Genomic DNA, 16,940 nt, shown 5'->3' on the forward strand with positions numbered 1-16,940 from the left:
CGAGCCACTGTTGTGGCCGGACCATTTCCGGCTCCTCAGAAAAATCCTGAATGAACTCCCGTATTTGCACTGCTTAAATATCCTTATGTCCTTGGGCGGGACATCCAAATACTGGTTGCCAACTCTCATTGGCCTTTTTTCATAGTTCAGAGGTGAATATCGGCGCTCAAGAGAGACCCCTAGTGTCGCTTCTCTGACACAACGTCTCGTTCCCTCCATCAGGGAACGGAGGTTACATACGTAACCTAGACGTTATATGGGCTCATTATTATCTCATTTATTACAAAATATTAAATATTTATACACAGAAGGAAAGGCTCCTCATTACCATGGTTAGGTCAGTGTGCTAGTCTTAAATAATAGTAATAATAATAATAAATTAATGTATTTATGAAAAATAAATACTAGCTGAAACACATCTTGAAACTTTAAACGGCCACTGTTGATGTCTAATAATAATTCTAATAATTCTACCTTTAGATTATTTCATATGAAACTGAAACATTTGACTTTTACTCATGTAAAATCCTAAAACAAATTTGTAAAGGTGATGTGTGTAATTATTAATATTTTTCACTATTTTGGTAAAGGGGCACATCGGGCTTTAAGTAGTGCATGGGGGTTCCACATTGTATTACTTTTGAGATACAATGTTCTGCATTGATTTGGTTTTTGTGACTTTTAAGCCCAGAAATAGTTGTGTACTCAATTTTCTGTATCTGTGACTAATGGGACTATTCTGCAATTGCCTAAAGTATTATATTGCTCTCAAAGATACTTTTCTATCAGGCATTACAAAACTTAATAAAGGCGGAGATTATACATTTATTTTGCTAACTCTACTTCCCTGTTAATTTATTATTCAGTTTTAATAATAATAATAAAAAAAAAATTATAGAACGACTAATGTTTGTCGCAAAGCGGACGAGTTTACTCTTTTTTTTCTTTCTAAAACTTGTCATGATGCGTTTCTCCTCGATGGTTTTTCAACACTCAACAGAATAACACAGGCTGCATGAATATGATAAATAATTACTGCAAGAATTACATTAACATACAGGTGCGAAGGGACTTCAACGTTTCTAAATTGCACAAATAAAAAATACATTTAAATATTCGTCTCTGGTTTGCAATATTTTCAAATTCATTTCATACATTTTCCGAGGGTGAAATCCGTTGCCTGCCTGTTAACATTTAAGATAAAAAATTATAATAAAATAAGTGAATTGTAAAGTATTTGTCTTTGTTTGAATAACTACTCAACCCTACTTACACATTAATACTGGAAAAAGAGCCCCTTTGGTGTAAAAACACATTAAGTCATTTTACGGCGGGATTTTGAATGATGACCATTCACCGTAAATAAGGGCTCCCCCTCCCAACAGAAGCCAATTTAACCACTGCTAATACGTCTCGTTCCAAAAACAGCCACTCTAATCATATTAGCCCCTCTGGTGCCCCCACCAGCCCTGGAGTACACATGTGATGTTATCACATGGCTGATCATATGAACTCAACATGGTGGCCACCATGTGAGGATGACCCACATTATTCTTCCCATTCAAGTGTACAATACATCATATTTGTCAAAAGTACTGTTTATTACTGTTTTAATGAGAAAGAAAGAAAAAAATTTAGTGCAACTTTAAATAACTAGCATCACTACATTTAATCCCAAACACTGCAGCTGACGTATTTCAATAAATGACTGCTTTAAAGACAAAGAATCAACTTTACATTTATTTTACATTGTATTTTACCTGTATTTGCCAAATCAAGCATAACTATAACATCAATCACTGATATTATATACAGTAGTTACAGATGGCTCTGTTTTAACTATTCAGCAGTACCATCAATAAAACAAAATATACTCTCGAAAAACATCTCAACAAATGGTGATGAGATATAAGACATGTACATCACTACAAATGGGCAGCACTAATGGGTTTGACACCTCAGAAGAGGGTCACACCAATTACTGTCAAGGTTAAAAAGAACATTTACTTTATAGGCACTTAAGCAGACAGAACACCCAGTTTGAGGGCAGTGTATAATTGGGCATGTCAGCTGAATTAACTGAGCTAAGAGACAAAGTTCAAGCACAGAGCCGGAGAGAGACCGACGACGACTTCTCAGAGAAGTCAGGGTCCCAGAGGTCAAACCACATAGAACTGTAGTTAAAACATCCCTAATGTTAACATACAAAGCAGCGTTCATTTTAAAGTGCATCAGAGACAACATGTGTTACTTTAAGAAAAGCACTTGTGCTCACATAATGCTAATTATATACTAAATTATAAGAAAACAGCGAAATGAAAAAGACCAGAAAAGACAAAGACATCTTATCTCAGCTCTTGGGAGAACTTGAAATTAAGCTGACTTTGAACATCAGAGTTTAATAATGAGTCCCTGCATTTACATTTCCTGGTTAGTCAGCACAATCACAGAATATAAAACCCAGGAAATGATTTCATGTCTGCAAACACACTTCTCATTTTACTGTTTGAGAGTATTTCTTATTGCATTACCCCCAGCAGACTAGAAATTACTGATGACCTCTTTAAAGGTAAAATGTCTTACACCTCAATTCTGAAGGCCTCACTGATTAAATTCCAGTCATTGATCATTGCCGAGTTGCATTATATTGACTGTGATGCTTCTGTATTGATAAAACGATCTTGGTTAATGAATGACATTTTGTAAAACTTGCAAAACTAATCTGTAATTGCTCGAAATGCTTCTTTATATCCGTGGAGCTGATCTGTCATTGGTTTTGGTGGGTTTCAGCTTCACTGTGGCAAATGGGTTCGTTCCACTGCAAAAACACAGAAAGAAGTGATTGTGTTGAACAAAAATATCTGGATTATAGATGCAATTCGAATGACTGTGGTCTCAAAGAGACAAGCAACATATTTGGAGCAGTGATAGGAAAGTTACTTTAAAAAAGTAATCCACTACAAATTACTAACTACTTCTCTACTAATAAATTATAATCAGATTACTTTAAAGATTACTTAATTGAAAAAGTAATCACATTATTAATTACTTTTAAGTTACTTTCTAAAACACTTGTCACAATTTTGTGACAAGTGTTTTTTTTCTGCTTAAATTAAATTTTCTCCTTGTTCATTGTCACACACTCTTCAGCTGTCACAGAAATGTAAACAGACATACATATAAACATATTAATTCACATTTGAATTGCATTACACATAAATATTAATATAAATATTTTTAACCCAAGTAATGTACTTAAAAGTAATTGCTTTCATTGAAAGCCAGTAACTGTAATCTGATTACAAGAATTAAAAAATGTAATATGCTACTTTTTGTGCCTAAAAGTAACTAGATCGCAATAACAAACTACTTTGTAATCCAATTACACACATCACTGATTAGGAGTTACAGTAGTAGACTTCCACCAACCTTGGGAAAAGTGCTGGTCGAGACCCATAGTGATCTTGTCTCTGTCAAAAGATAAAAGTACAATTACTTTGTTGGCTGTTTTAAAACTCTTTTTTAAAGCAAGGGTCAAATTCTAGCCCATCACACAAAATCAAACCAAAAGAATTGTCTTCACATGTAACTGTTCATTGGTGGCAAGATGTAGGCAGAGCGAAGGATCAGAACAAAGCATGCAGTTATCACACACACACACAAACACACTGCCAAAAACTCATTTTCCTTAAAACAGCTACAACAGTACTTATAATATTACTCAAACATGTTCTGTTTGCATTCAAGGCATCAATACAAGTTTTAGGGATCATATTGATTTTATCTATTGATGTGTCAATATGTGTAATCCAAAAGTAATTAAAAATAATCTGATTACATTACTTTCATATTTCTGTAATTGGATTACATCAAAAATAACATTTATTGTTAAGTAATCAGTAATCTGTAATGGATTACATAAAAAGTAACCCTCCCAACCCTGATAAAAAGAGAGAGCGGCAACTTAAAGCAGTGAGCCAATGTTTGGAAGGTGTGGAAGGGCGTAGGGCGGGTCTGGGTTGTGATTCCGCACACCCGGCCCCTAATCAGGCTAATTAGCCCTTGAGAGGGATAAAGGCAGACCGAAGATGGCAGTGAGAGAGAGAGAGATTTACAGACAGCTGTCCGTAACACTCTCTCTCTCTCTCTCTCTCTCTCGCACTGGAGTCTCCGGTCGGCCTTTATCCCTCTCCGAGGCTTGATTAGCCTGATCAGGGGCCGGGTGTGTGGAATCACGATATGGCACCACCCTCCGCCCTGCCACAGAGGGTTTAAAGGCAGAAATGTGAAGCTTTTAATTTTATAAATTTTATATAATTCTTCTTTTAAAACTCATGTATTATTTGAGCTATAAAGTCGTTTGAATCATTGTTTTTACAGTCATGCTTTTGTTTTAAAGAAAAGAGATTTTTTTTTGTTGTAGTAATCAACATTATACCTCAAATGCTGTCAGTGGAGCTGAACTTGTACTGAACTTGAAATATTCCTTTTAAGGCTTGTGTGTGTTCGTTTTGGTTAGATTTTTTTTACAGTTGGATTTTGAATTCACAAACATTCCGTTTCAGACTCTTGGCCCATTTGAACATTCCGTCAATGTATGCAAAGGTAAATCATTATAGATTCGATTTTATAGTATAGTTTTTGTTCAAACAGAAAATGAGCTGTTACAACTTTTTTATAGAAATCAGGTGAGTTCTCTGTCTGCTACAGAAAAAAACAACAAATTCTCATAAAGCAAATATAATCAGAATAGATGCACTGAATTATGTCTTGGCTAACATTAAACTAAATCTGATATACCTCAGATTCAAAAACACTGCAAAGTGTAATTCCACCATGAATTGCATTTAGTGTGTATACGGAATTGTAATTTGCACTATTCATTACTTTACATGACTTCATCATCCTTATTACTGTCATAATTAAATGCTGGAGTGTGCCTTTCCACTGTTTGCTCACGATCCATAGTCAAACATCACCAGCTAACAGTTTATGACTGATTTATATGATTATGTTTATGTTTAAAGATGATTTTAAAGGGGAAAAGTATTGATTCCAAAAAGAAAACAAAATCTAGTTTGAAAGAATAGATAAAAACAGATTTAAACTTTTAGTGTGTCTTTTCAATTACTTAACACTAATTAATATAAGTGTTGAACATGTTACATTTGCCAGAATGTCTCCCTCACCCAGACATTTTAAATGTTCTCAAAAATAATTTATCAAAATCTGATAAATTCTTCATTTAACTTTCTTACCTAAGAACTTAAAACACATTTTCAGGTAAAACATTTTTTTATTATTGTACTCAAAACTTTTTATAACTTTTTAAACTTTTAAAAACGTCTTAAATGATGAAGGTTTAAGTACCACTCACTAGGGGTCATGGAGAAGAGAACTGCACCACAGTGCTCCTGCTGGCCACAGGAGGAACTGACACTTAACATTCAACATCACACTGCTCTCATCAACACATTTATATTAGCTCACAGTCAAGAATCTCTCCAAGGATTTAAAATATTCTGAACATCAGCAGAAAAAGCACAAGCCACATCAGCAGAAAACCTCATAAAACTCTAGTTTTTCTGATTAAAGGATTACTATATGCCAGTTGCTGCATGTTATTTTACACATGACTTTGCATGTTATACTCAGTTAGCTACAACATACAAATTCAACAAGAAATAAAAATTGACCCTATTTAATTTCTTAAAGGAATGTTCCGGGTTCAAAACATGTTAAGCTCAATCGACAGCATTTGTGGCATAATGTTGATTACCACACAAATTTATTTTGATTTGCACCTCCTTTTCTTTAAAAAAAAGCTGTAAAGTTGTTTAAATCAAAATTGTTACTGTCATTATAGGGTTTTAGGGTTTGTAGACATTGCATCTTCATGGCAACGAAGCTTTAAAATTGGCTATAACTTTACACAGTTATTAACTCCAATATTGTTTTAGTTAACCATTAACAATCCAATCAATTCCAGAGTGATAAAATCAAGTTTTGCCTACATTTTCACAATATGGATGTTAAATGGGTTATGAATGCTGTTTCATGTCAACTTTAACTTTGAAAGGCCTTACTCTGTTAGCTGAAGGAGTGGGGGTGATTGGCCGGGATTCGCTAGTTTTGGTTGTTGACAGTGGAGGGGGCGCAGGTGGAGGCGGAGCCACGTAGTGATGTCTGCTCCCTGGTTGGTCTAGGAGGTTGCTCAATCTGCTGCTGCTTCTGAAAGAGCTGCTGTTGAACAATGACAGGGACAGAGGTTAAAGATCATGAGTGTAAAGCGCAGCACCTGCGCAGGTGTTGGGAAATGTGCAGTATTGGCTTACCTGGAGACAAATGGTCCAGGTGGCTCATCCATTGGGCCTACATAAGCAGCTGGGAACCAGCCCTGTCTGAACAATGAAGACACAAATGCGATTCAATGAGCAAGAAACAAAATCCAACATTCAGTCCAAAAATGCTAATTTGGTGGCTTGGCCTAAAAGCACACAGACTTATTTATGTGTCAGTAACTGTTACATTTTTTAGCTGGTGCTTGACTGGTGGAATCTGCAAACCTTTCCAAAATGTTCTGTTTCCATGGACTTTGAGGCAGAAAGATGATATACTACCTAACCTTCCCACCAACAAACATGCCACATCACAGTCTTTGTTTACAAGTCAAACTTCTAGTTTTGAGAAAGCATTTAAATGCCCAAAGTAATTTAATTAAGTATTCTAAACCATCTAAAACTGATTTGAAGAAATGGTCTGACAATTATTATTTCAGACACACAGCAAAAATAAAATGGCTGGAATAGTTTTCCAACATGTAAAAGTAATAGGTGTGGGTTGGGGGGTGTAAAAGAGCTCTCACCGTCCAGAGCTATCAGATCGGCCATACAGCCATCCATTCCTTGGCTCCTGAGCGAGTAGGGTGATGGTTTCTTCCCGGGAGAAGGGCAGAAGTGTGGGGTTTGCAGTGGGAGGGTGAGGCACCATTGCTCGCATCACTCTGCCTCCAGCCAATCCCGAAAAGTTGCTGGAAAGACTTGGTTGTGGAGAGGGGCCTGAGAAAGAGGAGGGGGTGGTTATAGAATGAAGGGATGAGAGTTTGTAATTGGTGCGACAAGTTATGATATTGAACAAACAAAATTAGTTAAGTATGATGTCATTAGGCCTTCATACCTCTAGAGGGAACTCTGCCCAGAGATTGCTCTGCCCAGCGGCTAACACGGTCATCAATCTATGAGAAAAGCAGAGAAAGATAGAAAAGATAGAGTAGGCATGGTTGAAATATCCATTAAAGGGATAGTTCACCCAAAAATGAAACTTATCTCATCATTTACTCACATTCATACCATCCCAGATGTTTTCTGCAGAACACAAACAGAGATTTTGAGAAGAATATTCCAGCTCTATAGGTCCACAGATTTGTAGTAAAGGTAGTAAAAGTAAAATGATTTAAGGTCACAGTTAGGGATAGTACTAACGGACAAAGGCAGGGCCCAGATGATGTCACTCACATGTGAGTGATAAGAAGGATCCATATGCATCCTTGGGGGAGGAGTTAAAGAGGAATTATTTGCGTCGAGGACACGTGGGGTCTGACGCTCATGGACTGTGTTTAGTTGCTTTTGAGTGCATTTTTATCCTCACCACCATTTTAAAATTGAACTACACTGCATCTACACTTGGGCTGCACACCACACGCTAATGGGCCAGAGCAATGCCAAGTCAACAGGTGAGTGGCCTCTCTCTGGGCAACTCCTAGCTGACACACACAAACATCCATCCAAACATTTTGATAAGACTGAATCCCATGTTATATTGCATCACGTAGGTACAGTTGAGTTTGCATGTTACGCATGGAAGCTGGTTCAGCGTATTCCCTAGACATAAACTTTTGTAGTGTGTTTGCTAGCAGAGTTCCACGTCATTGACCTGTTTCTCACCCACACCTATTATATCACTTCTAAAGACATAGATTTAACCACTAGAGCCTTATAGATTACTTTTATGTTACCTTTATGTGATTTTTGGAGCTTCAAAGTTCTTGCCACCATCCACTTGCAATGTGTGGATCTACAGAGCTGAGAAATTTTCTAAAAATCTTTGCTTGTGTTCAGCAGAAGAAAGAAAGTCACATCTGGGATGGCATGAGTAAATTATGAGAAATGTTCTAGTTTCTTTCCCTTTAAGGTGATTGTAATAGTCATTGTGTGTAACTGAATACAGCATTATACAATTATGTTTTTATGTGAAACTTGTGATTGTCATCATATGATTGTTTTTCTCACTGTGTTATCCTCCAGTCGTGAAGGAGTGTGTGGATGGGATTCTCTTGTGTGATTCACCAGATCTTTCCATCCTTCTGCTCTGTTCTGCAGACTGCCCCATGTCTGTGGGATACAAATAATAAGTTAATTTACATAGAAAAATCTAATTCAAATTCTCATTGCTGAAGAAAACTCTGTTCCAAGCAAATCTGCAATAGACACAAAAATGAATTTTTTGCCCTAAAAACATACTGAAAAAACAGGAAGGGTTTAGTCACCTTCCAAATACAAATGCCAATTCTTGTCCAGTAGTGAGAGAGACCATTTTTCACATACAAAACCCCTCATAAAAAAATCTAGTTTAAAGGTCATAGATACTGTAGAAAACATATTAAAGGCTTTTGTGTGTGTGTGTGTGTGTTTGTTTTTGTTTGGATTTTTGACAATTGGAGTTTGAATTTGAACATTCCGTTTCAGACTCTTGGCACATTTGAACATTCCATTGATGTATGTCTATTGGAATTTTGGCTGATTTGAGTGTCTGCTATGGGAAAACCATAAATCGGATCACTTAGAAAACTTGAAAGCTCTAGGACGAATTAAAGTCAGAAATTTTGGTCTTGGTTAAGGGATTTTTGATAAAACCCTAACCCTCTGTAGAGTAACAGTATGGTGGCTTTGCCAAGTCAACATCATAGTATTAACCTTGTTCATAAGATATGCAATAGACTGGGTGAGTCCGCAGTGTTTCTCCACCAGGAATCGATATCTCCTTTCTTCCTCTTTTAATGCCTCATTCTGACTCTCTCTGAGAAAGTGTACATACTCACTGCAATCCTAAACACAAACAGAACTATTAGTACAATTATTATAAACATCATCATCGTTTTATCTGTTTCTGTAGTCATTACCACCTTCTTTAAACATCTGTTTGGAGGCCTCAACATGAATGTTGCAAACCTCCAATGAAAATGTTGCTAACAACCACTACCTTCCTTTGTCCTTGCATATGTAGACATAGACACACTAGTTTCAGCCTCATGTGGAGCAACATATTATTGGCTGGTTTCTACACAATTTTCTAGACAGGGTGCAAAGAGTTTTATGATCAGTGTGCTAGGAAATTTAGTACAGAGCCATCTACTGGAGCAGTGGTGGCTTGGTGGTCAAGGCTGTGGGTTTCTGACCCAAAGGTCAGGGGGTTCAAGCCCTTCCCTTGAGGAAGGCCCTTTATCCCACCTGCTCCAGGGGCGCTGTACCATGGCTGACCCTGTGCTCTGACCTCAGATTAGTTGGGATATGTGAAAACTTTAGGGCAGTGGTGGCTCAGCGGTTAAGGCTCTGGGTTACTGACCAGAAGGTTGGGGGTTCAAGCCCCAACACCACCAAGACACCACTGTTAGGCCCTTTAGCAAGGCCCTTGAACCTATCTGCTCCATGGCTATGACCCTGCACTCTGACCCCAGTTTAGCTGGGATATGTGAAAAATGTCACCATGTATATGCAGAAATGTATGTATAATGTGTGACAATTGATCAATTTATTTTATTTATTACTACTCTCACCTGTGGGACACCTCTCCTCATCTGTCTCTCCAGAGCGGTTGCTTGGTTTCTCACTTCCATTTCATAACGCCTCCTGCTGGTCTAAAGGAATACATGAACCAAACAACTTTATCATATCTCTCTACATTTCTAAAATTCATTAGCAAATTAATTTCAATTGGCTAATTTTTTTCTGAACTGAGTTTTGACTGAAAGATAAAAGTAAAGAATTGGCACTGATCTGCCCTTTAACAACCACTGTGTGTGCTTTGTTTTCTGACTTTTACATTCAAAATATAAATGTTTGTTTAGTTAAATATACATAATTGACTTCTATGGGTTTGTGCAACATTCTGAAAATCTTACCAAGATGTAATCCTTATCCTGTCTCACATTATTGTCCATCTCCTGGAGGACTTCAGAATGGAACCGGCGAAACTGAATCACACACACACACGTTGGTGAGGCATAGACATCATGATTTTTATACTTATAGATTGTATCCCATAACCCTACCCCTAAACCTAACCCTAGCTGAAAACTTTCTGCATTTGTACATTTAAAAAAAAAAAAAAAAGTTTAGTATGTTTTTTAAGTGATATGAATTCTGGAGACACTACAAATGTCCTCATAAACCACATTTATAGCATAATACCCTTGTAATTACCAGTTTGTAACCTAAAAAAATGTCAACCTTAACCACCCAAACCCGCCACACACACACACACACACACACAAAAGACTGATTAAATATGGGTTTGGCCATAAAGACAATCAAATATGGCCAAACAGAACAGAAGATTTTGAAAGGTGGGTAAAAAGAAGACGAGATAGAGGACAGGTAATGTATCACACCACTCCCTCCAGTTCATTGGTCAGTCTTCTCTGACTCTCTGAGATCTGTATCAATACGTCACCTACAGAACAAGAAGACACTTACGTTAATTCATATGACAAATACTTTTTTACAAGGCATGTATTCAAAGTATACATTTCATCAGTATGTTGAATTGAACCTTGATATTGGTGTTGTTATTGACATGTTCTACCATAAATTGTGCTTCTTTAGCTCAGATCACACAAAAATCACTATTTGTCAGGCTGGTACAGCTAATGCGCATTTTCAAAGCATTTTCGAAGTAATTGAGAGGTGATATTTGTATCTAAAAAGGGGATTGGCTCTTTATACTTTTCTACATCTGCCATATTGGCCATTACAATGTTTCCAATTAATTTTAATACAAGCGTTCCGTCTAAATGTAGGAACACTATAGGGTCTTTTAGAAACATTATAGCATAATGTAGGAAGGAACACTATTGCCTTATACAGGAACACTATAGCCTTAAATAGGAACACTATTTCCTTATACAGGAACACTATAGCCTTATATAGGAAAACTATTGCCTTATACAGGAACACTGCAGCCTTAAAAAGGAATAATATATCCTCATACAGGAACACTATATGAACACTATAACCTTAAACAGGAACAATATAGCCTTATACAAGCACACTATAGCCTTAAAAAGGAACACTATAGCCATATACAGGAACACTATATGAAAACTATAGCCTTAAACAGGAACACTATAGCCTTATATAGAAACACACTAGCCTTATACAGGAACACTGTAGCCTTAAAAAGGAATACTGTAGCCTTATACAGGAACACTATATGAAAACTATAGCCTTAAAAAGGCTTATTCAGAAACACTGTAGCCTTAAACAGGAACACTATGGCCTTATAAATGAACAATATAGCCTTAAACAGGAACACTATGGCCTCATACAGGAACACTATAGTCTTAAACAGGAACACTATAGCCTTATCCAGTAACACCATAGCCATAAAACATGAACCGTATAGCCTTAAACAGGAACAATATAGCCTTAAACAGGAACACTCTAGCCTTAAATATGAACAATATAGCCTTATATAGGAACACTCTAGCCTTAAACAGGAACACTATAGCCATATATCGCAACACTATAGCCTTAAATAGGAACACTAAAGCCTTATACAGGAACAATATAGCCTTAAACAGGATTACTATAGCCTTAAATAGAAACTCTATAGCCTTACAGAGGAACAATATAGCCTTAAACAAGAACACAATATTCCTGTTCCTGCCTTATACAGGAACACAATATGAACACAATAGCCTTAAACAGGAACACTATAGCCTTAAACAGGAACATTATAGCCTTATATAGGAACACTACAGCCTTATACAGGAACACTATATGAACAATATAGTCTTAAACAGGAACACTATAGACTTATACAGAAACACTATAGCCTTATAAAGAACAATATAGCCATAAACAGGAGCACTATAGCCTTATACAAGAACACTATATGAACACTATAGCCTTAAACAGGAACACTATAGCCTTATACAAGAACACTATAGCCTTTTACAGAAACACTATGGCCTTAAACAGGAACACTATAGCCTTAAACAGGAACATTATAGCCTTATATAGGAACACTATAGCCTTATACAGGAACACTATATGAACAATATAGTCTTAAACAGAAACACTATAGCCTTATAAAGAACAATATAGCCATAAACAGGAGCACTATAGCCTTATACAAGAACACTATATGAACACTATAGCCTTAAACAGGAACACTATAGCCTTATACAAGAACACTATAGCCTTTTACAGAAACACTATGGCCTTAAACAGGAACACTATAGCCTTAAACAGGAACACTTTATCCTAATATTGGAACAATATAGCCTTAAATATGAACACTATATCCTTAAACAGGAACACTTTAGCCTAATATAGGAACATTATAGCCTTAAACATGAACACTCTAGCCTTAAACAGGAACACTATAGCCTTATGAAGGAACACTATAGCCTTATGCAAGAACACTTTAGCCTTAAACATGAATAGTATAGCCTTATATAGGAACACTACAGCCTAATATAGAAACACTATAGCCTTAAACAGGAACACTATAGCATTATATAGCAACAATATAGCCTTATACAGGAACAATATAGCCTTATACAAGAACACTATATGAACACTATTGCCTTAAACAGGAACACTTTAGCCTAATACAGGAACATTATAGCCTTAAACATAGCCTTATAGGAACACTCTAGCCTTAAACAGGAACACTATAGCCTTATGCAAGAACACTTTAGCCTTAAACATGAATAGTATAGCCTTATATAGGAACACTACTGCCTATATAGAAACACTATAGCCTTAAACAGGAACACTATAGCATTATATAGCAACAATATAGCCTTAAACAGGAACACTTTAGCCTTATTTAGGAATATTATAGCCTTAAACATGCAGGAACACTATAGCTATAACAGGAACACTCTATTCTTATACAGGCACACTATAACCGTAAACAGGAACACTATAGCCTTCACTAAAAAATATTTGAAAAATGAACATTAGCATTATCTATTGAAAAGGCTGTCTGTAGATTTTGGAACTGTGGAACACTCGGCTGAATTACCCCGTCTGTTTATCACAAAGGGCACAAATATTCATCAATCAATCGACCTATTTGATATATCAGTCTATCAATACTTTTAACACTAATTCTATCTTCTGGTAGTGTGTTGTGTGTTAGTATGTGTTAAAGTGGAGGTATTATGCTTCTAAATGTTAAGCACACGCTGCCAATCTGCAAGTGTGTCATCATTTATTATTTAAAATCCCAGAGGATGTACAGATACCTGATATTGTGTGAAGGACACCGACTTCCTCTTAGTTAATAACCATCAATAAAAACACAAACTCTCTCTTACACACACACACACACACACACACACTCTCTCTCCCTCTCTCTCTCTCTCTCTCTCTCTCTCACTCTCTCCTTGTAATGGAAAGTACATATTCATCAGAAAAAAAGGTAACAGTTTTTTTTACGTAAAAGTACGTTTTTGTCTACAACCTTCGCCTTTGAAAAAAGTATCCTTCCATAATTTAAATGTGAAAAAGTGCTGAAGAATGAAATGATAAGATGGAGTAAAAGCTTACCCAGCAATCGAGAAGACATACTCTGCATGGCTTGTTCACCCAGCTTAGAAAGAGCATTGAAATAGGCCTCACTCGTTACAGCAAGGCCTGTAGACATACATGCATATAATTACCATATTTATTATTATTATTTTATTACGATTTATTTGATAAGCCATGTATGCAGTTCTGTGAATGAGTGATTTTAGTTGAACTAAAGTATATGATTCTGTATTGTAACACCACTGGGGAAAGTATAATATTTATTTCCAAAACACACACACACACACACACACACACACACATGTTGTGTTTCCATGTTTTATGGGGACTTTCCATACACATAATGGTTTTTACACTGTACAAACTTTATATTCTATCCCCTAAACCTGACCCTACCCCTAAACCTAACCCTCACAGAAAACTTTCTGCATTTTTACATTTTCAAAAAACATAATTTAGTATGATTTATAAGCTGTTTTCCTCATGGGGACCGACAAAATGTCCCCACAAGGTCAAACATTTCGGGTTTTACTATCCTTATGGGGACATTTGGTCCCCACAAAGTGATAAATACCCGCTCACACATACACACACACACACACACACACACACACAACTCAAATCCTAGACTTTTTTTTTAGTTCATGATAAGTTGTTAGTTGTTTTCAACAGAAACAAACCAAAAAATGAAATGTCTATCAAAGCTATTAATCTTGATTTCAATACTAGCTCTGTATGCGTCACTGAGTGAAACTCATAAAACAGGCAGTCATTAAACAATGACGTTGAATCAGCCAATGATGTTCCAGCAATGCTATATTATTATCATCAATGACCAAAGTTCAGCCCTTCCATTTTTACTTCCCCCTTTCATCTTTTCATCAGTCTCTCATTCATTCATTAATTTGGCCTCATTTTATTTCATTCATTCTCTCTCAGTCTTTCTTTAATGTTCACTTGCCTTGAAATGCCTGAATGTAGCTGTTTCCCAGAGACACCAATCTCTGCAGACTTGGGTTGAACTGCTCCATTAGGCTCTGTACCAGCATAGACAAAGTGGAAAAGCAACAGTGAGAGAAAGATCAAATCCGTTTTGTTACTTCAATATACCAAACTGCGGCTATGGTTTCAGGTTGTTGTTTATCACAACAATAGATTTTCCTATTTAAAATCAGTTATGAAAATCAAAAGTGTCCAGTCAACAAATACATTGATTTATATTGATATGTTTTCAATTATATACAATTTCCAAATCAAAATGACCTAATCTAAAGGATTAGGCACAAATTTAGGTGTTGAACTTTCTTTATTGCTACATTATTAGGCTGATCCTTGCATTAAATGTATTTTATTCAAATTAATTTGAGTGAAATTGACATAAAAATGTAATCAAAAGAGATGTGATTGTTTCTAAAACACATTCAGATTGACTTTAGACTTACTGTATAAACGCCCAGAGTAGTGCGATGCAGTTGATCACTGTTTTGTCCTGACATCGTGACACCGCAGCAAAATAAACAAATAAACAACTTCCACTGACAACAAACACACCAAGCTGACAGATAACCTCTTGTGTTCTCTCTCCTGTCCTGTTTGTGTGTGTGCGTGTGTGTGTGCGCGTGTGCGTGCGTGTGTGCGAGTGTGCATGTGTGTGAGTGACATAGGCTACATTTCTGTATATCCGCTGTTTTGTGGCATGTTCTGCATGACGGCCCATTTCTCCCGATGGCCAGTCTGCGCCTGCTGTGTGGCGTAGCTTATCTCCTTTATTTCAACCTTTGCTTGTGCTTGAGAAACAATCGTATTCTTCAAGGGGCCGTTCACAAAGAACTTTTTATGTCGTCTGCGCAGTTTTTCTACACAAATGTGTGCTATACGGACGTTTTGGCGCGTTGCGCCGCGTCTCGCGTAGAACGTTTCGTTTTTAGACGCCGTGTAAGTTAAAAATAACTTTTTAAAAGCAATTGCATTCTGTTATTTTCGTTACGCTGCGTCCAGCTTTTTAACCGCAATGTTAGCGTTCGGTCTGAACGATCCCTTAAACAGTCTTCATAATTAATTTTTATTCATCATCGCTTAAAAGAAGAAATAGAATGTTATTTCACAATGTAATTTCTATTAATTAATTAATATATATTAATTAATTAATAATAATAATAATAATATATATATATATATATATATATATATATATATATATATATATATATATATATATATATATATATATATATATATATATATATATATATATAGGCCTATATATATATATATATATATATATAGCAATATAAATTATACTAACATTGAAGTAAAAAATAATATAATTTAAATAATTAAAAAACATAAATTATAAAAAAAATGCATGCGGTAATTATTATAATAATAGGCCATTAACATTTGCAAATATATTAAATAAAAAAGAAATCATAGTAATTATAATATTAACGTTAAATTGTTTTACATTATTTATAGGATCTATATATATAATATTCTTATTACTAGCGGCTGTGTGTGTGTGTGCGTGTTTGTTTGGGTGGTTTACAAGGACTTTTTTTTTAGGTTGCAATCTTCAAGGGTATATACCTATAAGGGTATTATGCTATAAATGTGGTTTTTGAGGACATTTCAAGTGTCCCCATAACTCAAATCACTTAATAAACATACTACAAGATGTTTTATGAAAATGTAAAAATGCAGAAAGTTTTTTGTGAGGTGAGGGGACAGAATCTTTAGTACAGTATAAAAATAATGATGTCTATCATGGAGAGTCCTCATAATGGTGTGTGTGAGTGTGTGTGTGTGTGTGTGTGTGTGTGTGTGAGAGAGAGAGAGAGAGAGAGAGAGAGAGAGAGAGAGAGCGAGAGAGAGAGAGAGTGAGAGTGAGAGTCCTCCACGGCGCAGGATCTCTCCATCGCTGCTGCGGAAGAACCGTCTCTGCTGTCCCGCTAAAGATGGAGCTATCTGCGGCAGGGGACCGTGTGTTTGCCGCTGAGGCCATCCTGAAGCGCCGCATTCGCAAGGTGGGTTACTTTATAATCAAATAATTTTATTTCAACTCTCTGCGGCCTACAGATACACTGAACTTCAGCCCTGCACACCGAGAGCGATGAACTAGAG

At 36.2% G+C, this 16,940-nt stretch overlaps 2 protein-coding genes across 2 annotated transcripts in view; one reads left to right on the forward strand and one right to left on the reverse strand.

The window, feature by feature from the left end:
• Positions 1–1,601: 1,601 nt before the first annotated feature.
• On the reverse strand, positions 1,602–15,557 carry LOC127652606 (brain-specific angiogenesis inhibitor 1-associated protein 2-like protein 2). The gene is made up of 14 exons (XM_052138843.1): positions 15,263–15,557; positions 14,782–14,857; positions 13,839–13,925; positions 10,667–10,728; positions 10,178–10,249; positions 9,833–9,913; positions 8,973–9,104; positions 8,289–8,390; positions 7,177–7,234; positions 6,866–7,058; positions 6,336–6,401; positions 6,087–6,243; positions 3,430–3,470; positions 1,602–2,818 (listed from the first exon to the last, which is right to left on the reverse strand). Exons 1-14 carry the CDS (start codon positions 15,314–15,316, stop codon positions 2,746–2,748), a joined length of 1,254 nt encoding a protein of 417 aa, XP_051994803.1. The 5' UTR covers positions 15,317–15,557; the 3' UTR covers positions 1,602–2,745.
• Positions 15,558–16,704: 1,147 nt separating this feature from the next.
• LOC127652361 (uncharacterized) overlaps positions 16,705–16,940 on the forward strand; it is a 35,450-nt gene continuing 35,214 nt past the window's right edge. The window contains exon 1 of the mRNA XM_052138471.1: positions 16,705–16,843. Coding sequence (XP_051994431.1) covers positions 16,775–16,843 — 69 coding nt within the window. The 5' untranslated portion in view covers positions 16,705–16,774. The remainder of the gene's footprint in view (positions 16,844–16,940) is intronic.

The sequence above is a fragment of the Xyrauchen texanus genome, chromosome 12, assembly GCF_025860055.1.
Source record: "Xyrauchen texanus isolate HMW12.3.18 chromosome 12, RBS_HiC_50CHRs, whole genome shotgun sequence".
NCBI classification, from domain to species: Eukaryota; Metazoa; Chordata; class Actinopteri; order Cypriniformes; family Catostomidae; genus Xyrauchen; species Xyrauchen texanus.